This window comes from Heliangelus exortis, chromosome 28, assembly GCF_036169615.1.
Source record: "Heliangelus exortis chromosome 28, bHelExo1.hap1, whole genome shotgun sequence".
NCBI classification, from domain to species: domain Eukaryota; kingdom Metazoa; phylum Chordata; class Aves; order Apodiformes; family Trochilidae; genus Heliangelus; species Heliangelus exortis.
Window position 1 is genome coordinate 1,874,931 of NC_092449.1, and position 9,683 is coordinate 1,884,613.

The window sequence follows — 9,683 nt, forward strand, 5'->3', positions numbered from 1 at the left end:
GACTCTGGGAGGGGGGAATATTTTCAAGAGAACTTCAAAGAGCACCAAATACCCTGTGGAGCCATCAACAAAAAACCCACATGTCACGGGGACAGGTTGGTTTCTTTCACCCTGGTATTTCTAGAACTATCCACGACCCTATTGGGAAAAAAATTCCCTATTTTGTGATGTATTTATGTCTATGTTAGAAATGCATAATGGAAACAAAAGCATTGCTAAGGATTTCAGCCACTGTGGCATCTGAATCATTGCAGTTTCAGTCTAGGTAGCCATCTGGAAAGGTGTCACACCCACACAGCAAAACATTAATCCAATTCCTCACAAGTGGCCATAAATACTTATGTGTGGCACTCCCAAAGCTTCCTGTAAGGAAAAAAACCACCCCAAACCAACCCCCTTCTCTCTGATTTAATAACAGGGTCATTAAACACCAGTGTCTAGATATGCCCTTTTTATTCCAGTGTTTCCATACTTTCTACAGACCTATGTACACAGTTAAATATGTCATTAAGTTACAAACCATGTTAAAACAAACGTTTCACCTCGCCAAACAAAATCTTGCAGTGCTCCAAGATTAAAATATATATTACAACAGCATCAGAAACTTCCTTTACCTGAACATGGGCAGTATTGCTTAGGGACTGGGATTTGGGTGCTCAGCAAAACCACCTCCAGTAACCAATTCACTGAACTCTTTAATTACACGTTGTAGCACACAAAATTATCCCTGGTGACCACAGACCTGAACGAGGAGGGCACAAATACTGCCAGGCAGTCTCCAGGGAAGAGATTCACTCTGTGCCCCCAGCAGGTAATACCCTTGCTTTGGGTCAGTCCCTTTTTGTTCTGCATGTCCAGTAGTTTTATTCCAGAGACACAGGGAGGCCACAAGCCCTGTCTGCAATTTGGGACAAGGTATTTTCAGAAGAAAACCCTCACCTGCTACCCTACTATTGGCAGAAAAAGCTAAGCTAAAGCCCTAAAGAAGGGCTGATGCTAAAGCCCCCTCAAAGAAGGCCACTGCACACAAGTGTGCAGTGCAAGCTTCCTCTGAGGAGCTGCAAAAAAGATGTGGTTATGTTCCTTAAAAGGGAACAATGTGAATATACTTAATAAAGCCTCTGATCTGTGAATAAAGCATGTAGAGCTTTGTTCCAAGTAACAGCTCCAGCTGTTGGAAGGTTTTACACACCAGAACATGTACAGCTGAACTCACAGAATGCCTCCACTGCTACTTTTTTTTTTTTTTTTTTCTCTGTGAAGTAGAGAAGAATAAACTTAATTTTCCAGATGGGAAACAGAGGCACAAAGAACCCAATTACAGATTTGCAGGAGTCTAACAGTTTACAGAGAGCTCCCTTTGCAAGCAGATGGAGAACCACAGCCCCTCTTAAAAACCCCAGCCTAAATATTTTATCCTCAAATGATTCTTTTGCAGAGTCAGAACCCAATCCAAGTCCAGAGTCCACAGAATCCTTTTCATGTGTCTGTAAAAGCACTTAAACACTGGGGAGTGAGCCTCAGAAATACACATTTGGTGCCTTCCCATATTAAAAAGAAACAATTATAGATAAATCAACACTAGAACCTGCAAAAGCAATTTCATCTCAGAGAATCTTGCTCTTATTAAGCAGATTTAGGGAATAATTTACTGAGATTTTCTAAACTAAAACCCCAAGTTCTAAGCTGGCATGAACAGATTCAACTCCAGTCAAGTCAAGGAAGTTCTGCTCACAAACATTAGCAGCATATTTAACCCACAGATGAAGTTTCAGAAGGGACCATTTCCTCTTTTGGACTGCCTGGTGGAAAGCAGTTGATGTCACCACCTCCACAGTCAGCCAAAAGAACAAGATCAGGTTGACTTTGCACTTAAAAATAAATTCTTTATTATGCAGAAAGGAGCCAAATCATCATCTCACGTCACAGAAATGGTCACTTTTAAAGCAATAAATAGGTGGAGTGTTCTGTAACACACTCTAAATTTTGTAACTGGTATCTAATACCTGTCTAGTAAAAACATAATACTTATGCTGTCAAACTCTCACTGTACAACAGCTTTTCTGTTAAATTACTTTAGGGCCCTAAAATCTTCTTTTGCTAAAGCAGTAGCAGCCTGGCTCAGTGAACCCCAAGTGCAGCTGGTTTAATCCCTTTCATGAAGAAATGAAGTATCTGACACACAAAAATCAGCTTGTCTAGAATTAAGTATGTTCACTTATACTAACTCAATCAGTTTTAACCAAAAATTGTCTATTTACTGCTGTAAAGTCTTTTTTTTCCTTACAAGCCTTTTCTTACCAATTTCCTATTCAATCTAGGGGAGTTGCAGGAATAGAGCTGGATGCAAAATTCACTTCTTTCAGTGGAAGGTGGAAATCAGGCTAAATACACAAAGCAACTCCAGCAGCAGTAATTAAGAAACTTTAAAAAAAAAAAAAACAAAAAACAGGGGGTAAAAAGATAGATTTAAGAATAAATTAAGAATGGTGATTATTCAAATTAATGCATTCATTATATATGAATCATATAAAGGAGCATAATTTATGCATGTAACAGAAGAAAACACCTTAAACCATTCTATTTCTAAAGCAACAAAAGAGCTTTGGAAGAACGGGTGAGAAGCAAGTGAAAAAAAAAAAAAATTGTCTTATTCCAAATGCTTTATTTGTGAAGGTGTTTTCTGTATTGCCAAGGAAGAGCAATGTCTGAAGTTACAGGACTACTTTATTCATAAAACAATCATGATCTTAGGCTGTTTGTTTGTTATCTACAGTGACTGGGACAACAGTGATTTTAGAGAATTCTGTTTCTCTAGACCTGGAGTACTCTTCTCAAAGAGATCCATCTCTCTACTTTCTACTCTTTCCAAAATTCTTCTGGTTTGACATAAAAAACTGAAGGCATAGGCACAAAAGTAGCTCAAACCCAGCTGAAGTTTCATGACTGCTTGAGATGAACTCAGGTCTCCCTTTCTGCAGCTGTTTTACACCCTCCACAAACAGACAACCCCTGATAACCAGAAGTACACCTTAGTTTAACTTCTTTTTTGAAATTTTCCTTAAAAGAAAGTATCATTAAAGCATATTAAAGAACAAATTAAAGGTGACCTTACCAGCGTGGGAACAAAATACTGGCCAGAAATGAGCTGCCAAGAGAATAATCAGTTGACAGCCTCTGAAAAGGAGCAGTGAGAGCATAGTTTACTCTGAAGTTTTGGATGTGCCTTTCAGCAGGATCTCTGTACAAGAGCCACACACTGTGCCTCTGGTTCCAGTGTCAGATCTAGCTGTGTCACAGCCTGTGCAGCACAAGTTGGAGGTCTGTACCATTTTCACTACACATGCATCTTCCCTTCTGCAAAACCTGTACAATAAAATGGCTTTACATTCATGGATGTACTCAGAGTTTCTGATAATGCTGGGGACACTCCTGATGTCACAGTCTCTACCTGTTTGCCAGGGGTCTTTCTAGATATCAAAACGATTTAGGTTGTAGGTGGTTGGGTGGTTCTGCCGGTTGTACTGGAAGTGGTCTGTCAGGAGGTTGGTTCGGCTGTACTGGTAGTCCCCGTGCTGTGCAAAGCCTGTCAGTCCATTCTGAGACTTCTCAGGGGTGTTCCGGTGCCGGTCCAAATTCACAAGGTCTCCAGTTGTAACAGGAAGTAGCTGCTTCTTTGCTTCTTGGTTTGCATCGTATTTTGTCTAGGAAAGAAAAGAAAAAAAAGTATTTCTTAGATGTCACATTCCCATTCCTAGAAAAAAGCAGTCTGCAGTTGTAACTGGAAGTAGCTGCTTCTTTGCTTCTTGGTTTGCATCATATTTTGTCTAGGAAAGACAGAAAGACAGACAGACAGACAGACAGAAAGACAGACAGAAAGACAGACAGAAAGACAGACAGAGAGACAGACAGAGAGACAGACAGAGAGACAGACAGAGAGACAGACAGAGAGACAGACAGAGAGACAGACAGAGAGACAGACAGAGAGACAGACAGAGAGACAGACAGAGAGACAGACAGAGAGACAGACAGAGAGACAGACAGAGAGACAGACAGAGAGACAGACAGAGAGACAGACAGAGAGACAGACAGAGAGACAGACAGAGAGACAGACAGAGAGACAGACAGAAAGACAGACAGAAAGACAGACAGAAAGACACAGACAGAAAGACACAGACAGAAAGACACAGACAGAAAGACACAGACAGAAAGACACAGACAGAAAGACACAGACAGAAAGACACAGACAGACAGACAGAAAGAAAAAAAAAAAAGAAAGAGAGTATTTCTCAGATATCGGCTACCACATTCCCATTCCTAGAAAAAAGCAGACAGTTTACAGTCACACTGTCTGTGCCTGTTAAAGTCCTGAAGTATTAGTGGCTTCTCAGCCAAACCTCATTCCTCTCATGTGCCCTCTCAGTAAGCTGCTCTTTTGCCTAGGAGGTGAGAGTCAGTTACTTCCCAATCTCCACTTTTCAATAAAATATAAGATCAAAACTTTAGTTCATTGGAGCCCTAAAGCAGCTGAGCACTTGGCTGAGGTGACACGTGTGCTCCTCAGCACTGAAGTTCTATGCTGTGCCTTCTACCTTCTTATTCTGCTGGGCATTAACTTGTACAAAAAAAAGTAATTCAAAGTAAATGAGTTTCCTGAAGAAGAAGAAAAAAAAGAAATTAAATAGAATAGGAAAATAAAAGAAAAAAATAAATAGAAAAATAAAAGAAAAAAATAAATAGAAAAATAAAAGAAAAAAATAAATAGAAAAATAAAAGAAATAAACCCCTCACCTTGTTGTATAAGAAGACCCCTAAGATGGCTGTCATCATGCCAAGGACGTTGGTGCTGGTAACTGGGTTGCGAAGCATTATGAGGGACACTGTGATCACCATGATTCTTTTTGTGGCATTTGCAACAGAGTAACTGAGGGGGCTGATCAGGTTCAGAATGCTGAAGGCAATGACGTTCTGGGCAAAGTTACAGAATCCACTGATTATAAGCAGCATCAAGGTCCAGGACCAATGAGACATCGAGCTCTGGTGTGAAGGCAAACATGACAAGAAAAAAAAATTAGCTCAGGCTTCAGATAAGAGACAAAGAAACACAAATACAGCTCAAGTCACTTCTTACCTGCCTTTGATAGGAAGAACATCTGCAACTTAACTCTAAAAAGCACCCAAGTATTTTACATTATGCTTCTACCAACTCTGAGAAATTTTTTCTCTGTGTACTTGTAACATTCATGGTGGGCACATTTGTTCCTCTCCCCAGCTACGAATACCTGAGATTTGCTCTGTCACATGAGCTTCTACCTTCTAAACCTGACAAAAATTCTCACAGTAAACACTGTGCTTATTTTTTTGTACAGTTTTGTGAAACTATTTGCAGGTATTTCCCAACAGTTCCTTCCATGCTGGTGAGGAACTACACTGAAACACTGAACTTGTTTTGGCGTGCGTCCTCGTGCTTGTTTGTTGATTTTTTTTTTTTCCCCTTTTCTTTCTTAATAGTGAGCAGCTTCCCAAATACAACACTTACCAAGTCATTCTCTACTAAGAAGGAAGAAAGATCCACCAGAACCCACGTTGGGATCATGAAGAAGACAGCATGGCACCCAAGTATGTTCAGCAGTCGAAGGTGATGTATTCGGGAATCTCTTAACACCTGACAAAAACCATAAACAAAGAGACTTTTCTGCAGCTTTTGTCCATGTTACCAGGGGAGATTCAGGAGCCATGTAACAGAAACAGCTTCAGATGAGAGAGAAACTATGAAAATAAGTAAATGCTGTTATAGGATTAATTTCCTATGAGGATAACCAAAAGAAAACACCTGAAAAACAACAATTTCTTGAGCATTTCTCTTAGCATTAACAAGATAATGCTACATTTAAAATGCTCTACAAACCAGAAATAATTCAGTAGCTGAAGAGATTCAAGCCACAAGTTTTCAGTTTGGTTCCAACATTTTAAGGAGTGCTCAGAGTCAACACCAACTCACAGGCCACAAAGAATTTGATACAGCAAGATACATTGAAAGCTTTCAAACAATCTGTTAGGTTTAAGCTCTCAAGTTGTGAGCAGAAAAAAAGAATCCATTTTGAGGAATAAAGAAAAGGCTCAGGATAAACTCCTAGTTCTGCCCAATTTTCAGAGTTACAGGTTCAACAGCTGCAGAGAACAGAGTACAAAATAGCCAACCATTCATTTGGGATTCTTTGACTATAAAAATTAACTTTCAAAAATTAAAAAAAAATATATGTACTGGAAAATACACACTATCCTGCTAAAGGATGATGCTGCTGACCAGCATTACAAACAGCAAAACTATTACCTTTTTTGAGAAGATGTTCTGAAGTGAAAAACACAGAGTAGCAGCAAGTGCACTGATAAGTCCCCACATGTCAAAAGAAAGCTCTGTGACAGTGGCCAACAGGACACCAGTTATTATGGGGATCAGGGACAAGTACACCTGGAAGAGAAACAGAGGAGCAGCTGACATCTTCCAGGAATTTTCACTTCAACTCAGTTTATACACACTGCTGGTATGGGGAGGAAAGGAGAAGGAAGAATAAAGCAACAGAACCAGGGATCAACTTTTATGATATTGTATTCTGAGGGAGTTAAGGGACTCCAGTGTGTCAGAAAGCATCCCCTGCTCAGTGTTTACACCTCATCTGCACAGCCACAGTAACAGGGAACTTGCAAAATCCGTGTAACCTAATTCCAATCACAAAATTCCCCCCAGAGAAGCCGAGCCTGAGCTTTCCTGACCCCAGCCAGCAGAGCACAGCACAAAAAACACCAAGAAAAGGACCCACAGCAAACCTCTCCTCACCTTCGTCGTCTGCTTCTCCTTCATTATGATCCGTGAGAGCAGAACCACCCAGATCGGCATCGTCGCTTTCACTGGCAACAGGAAGAAAACACTGCTGGGGACACCAAGCTTGGGGCCACCTCCAGGAGCCACCAGCAGCAGAGGGTGAGTGAGTGCTGGGGAATGAGGGGAGGAGGAGACCCCATCCCAACAAAGCCAGAACCTCAGCACTGGCTCCTCTCTCCCTGTCACTGCCATGGGCGCTTGGAAAGACACGGGATGGTTCCTGGTGCTCCAGGACACAACACCAGGAACACAGAGGGACAAGGGACACCACGTCAGGCACCCAGAGGGACACAGGACACCACGTTGGGCAGCCAGAGGGGTGTAGGACACCACGTCAGGAACCCAGGAGGACAGGGGACACCATGTCAGGAACCCAGAGGGACAGGGGACACCGTGTCAGGAACCCAGGGGGACAGGGGACACCGTGCTGAGCACCCAGAGGGACAGGGGACACCACATCAGGAACCCAGGGGGACAGGGGACACCACATCAGGAACCCAGGGGGACAAGGGACACCATGTCAGGAACCCAGAGGGACAGGGGACACTGTGCTGAGCACCCAGAGGGACAGGGGACACCATGTCAGGAACCCAGGGGGACAGGGGACACCACGTCAGGAACCCAGGGGGACAGGGGACACCGCACTGGCACCGCACGTCCCAGGCTCCAGGTGCTGCACCTGGCACCGGTACCGGGGTGCAATGGGGACCAGGACACGGCACTGGGCGCCCTTACAGACACCCAGCGAGCCCCGGGACATCCCACCGGGCACACACCGGGCATGAGGACACCCCACGGGGTCCAGGCCCCCCCTCCCCACGCCCCCCGGGCCTCACCTGTGTGCGCGTAGGAGACCGGGACCCTCCAGAGCGAGACGTGGGCCGAGACGGAGGCGAAGTACTTGCCGAAGGCGAGGGGCAGGATGTAGCGGGGATAAGCGCGGGGCGGCAGCTGGGCCGGGCCGGCGGGCGGTACCCTCCAGGCGCGGAGCAGCGGCGGGAGGAGCCCGCACAGCCCCAGGATGTGGAAGAGAGAGACGGTGACGGGCCGCGGGAAGCCGCCGAGCAGCAGTTTGTTCACCACGTTCCCACCGGCGCTCAGCCCGTACCACGCCAGGCACAGCGCCGACACCCGCGCTCCCTCCCGCAGCGCCGGACCCCGCCCGCCCCTCCCCGCCGCCGCCGCCGCCGCCGCCGCTCCGCCCGCAGCCGCCAGCGGGGCCGCCATGGCTCCCACCGCCGCTCAACGTCACCGCCAACGCGGCCTTCCCGGGGCGGGGCGGGGTACGGGGGCCGGCAGGGGACACCCGACCCTCGCGTCACTTCCGCGCCCGCCCCGCACTCACCGGTCCGCGGCCCCCGCAGAGCTCCCGGAGCCTCCCGGGCGGGCCCGGCTCAGCTCCCCGGGCCGAGCATCCCCAGAGCCCGGGTGTCCCCCAGCTCCAGCACTGCCGAGTGACGGTGCCTTAACCTGGGCTGAGAGGCGGCCTGAGGCGGTAAAATAATCCAGGAGAGAGCGAGGTGTGCGGGAAAGCCACGCAGAAATCGCTCTTCTGATGTGGTTTCGCAGCACCAGAGAGCTCCTGAGGGGATGGGAAGTGTTAAAAGGCCGGGCAGGCACTGAAGAGTGGCGCAGGAAAGCCAAGGGGCACGGGCCAGCGACTGAGCAAAGGGCTCCTATGCAAGGCAGTGAGAATCGTTCTTGAGCTTTGCAGTTCCCTGAAGGAACGGGTAATGCTGTGTTAGAAAAACGGGTGAGTACCTGTCAAGCAGGAGGGGATCTGGAGCCTACACCATCCATGCAGTCTGTTTAAAGGCATCTCCACATCATGAATAAACCTCTAAAAACCTGCACTTCGGGTGAGGGCCATTCCCAGGTGTTTGCAGATGAGCCATTTCATGTCATCCATCGACAAGAAGGGGACTGGCAGGGGATTCACCTGAGCTCTTAGAGGAACCGATTTTGTCAGGCAGGCAGGAGAAAGCAACCAGTGGCAGAGGAACCAAGTTCATGCAAAAATGAGAGTACACAGCAGATACGCACAGGGTAAACTTCATTTGAACTTGTTTACAAAATTGACAAAAAAAATAAAATAAAATAATCACCTTGTAAACTTAGTCACATTTGTTGGAGCTCACAGAACTGGTTATACTCGCATGCTGAAATAAAGATTGTCAAGCCTTGTCTCACCCTGGGTGGCATCCAAGTGACCCTTACAGCAGAAACAAACTTGGTACAGAACAAGAGTTAAAGCTTGCATTGTGAGTGAGTTTTTCCAGCCATTTTTCCCCTTTTGCATGGGAAAGGGCTCTAATTCCTGACACTCCCTCAAGCAAAGCCAGATCAGCAGGGTCAGTTTGCTGCCTGGAACTGGCTGGGATCTGAAAATGGTGAACTTGAGGCATCAGCTCGCTGAGCGTGGTCCACAGGGGCCACAGATTGCATCAGAAATGTCAGCAGTGGAGGGAAAAGTTGGGTTTATCAAGTGTGATGTAACACTTTGTTAATTTCCTGAAATTTGCCCCAAAAGAGCACAGACCCTGTCCCGAATTAAAGACCATTCAGGGAAAAAAGGGAGAAGGGGTGAGGGAAAAGAAGGTGCAGTTTTTTACAGAAACAAAAAGCATTTTCCCAAGTGACTGTCCCCACCATCAGATCTTAACTTCTGAACTGCAAGCCCTTCCCCAGCTCTAAAACACTGCTTGACCTCATCAACTGCAGAAGGACAACATGGAAGTAAACTGAAAATATACTTGGAAATATTTTTTGGTTGACACTTTTTGTGGTTTCACTCTCCTCA

The 9,683-nt window shown here is 45.6% G+C and overlaps 1 protein-coding gene across 1 annotated transcript; it reads right to left on the reverse strand.

Annotated features, from left to right (window-relative positions):
* Positions 1-436: 436 nt before the first annotated feature.
* On the reverse strand, positions 437-8,134 carry SLC35E1 (solute carrier family 35 member E1). The gene is made up of 6 exons (XM_071727925.1): positions 7,720-8,134; positions 6,839-6,909; positions 6,335-6,472; positions 5,540-5,665; positions 4,792-5,037; positions 437-3,704 (listed from the first exon to the last, which is right to left on the reverse strand). The coding sequence occupies exons 1-6, from the start codon at positions 8,108-8,110 to the stop codon at positions 3,471-3,473; spliced, it is 1,206 nt and encodes a 401-aa protein (XP_071584026.1). The 5' UTR covers positions 8,111-8,134; the 3' UTR covers positions 437-3,470.
* Positions 8,135-9,683: the final 1,549 nt, after the last annotated feature.

What these genes read in the sequence shown, in the direction of transcription:
- SLC35E1 (XM_071727925.1), bottom strand. Translation starts at nt 8,110, where the DNA reads ATGGCGGCCCCGCTGGCGGCTGCGGGCGGAGCGGCGGCGGCGGCGGCG. An exon ending in GGTCTCCTACGCGCACACAG is followed by an intron (nt 6,910 to 7,719) that starts GTGAGGCCCGGG and finishes TCCTGTTGCCAG; the next exon opens with TGAAAGCGACGATGCCGATC. An exon ending in TCTTAGTAGAGAATGACTTG is followed by an intron (nt 5,038 to 5,539) that starts GTAAGTGTTGTA and finishes CCTTCACACCAG; the next exon opens with AGCTCGATGTCTCATTGGTC.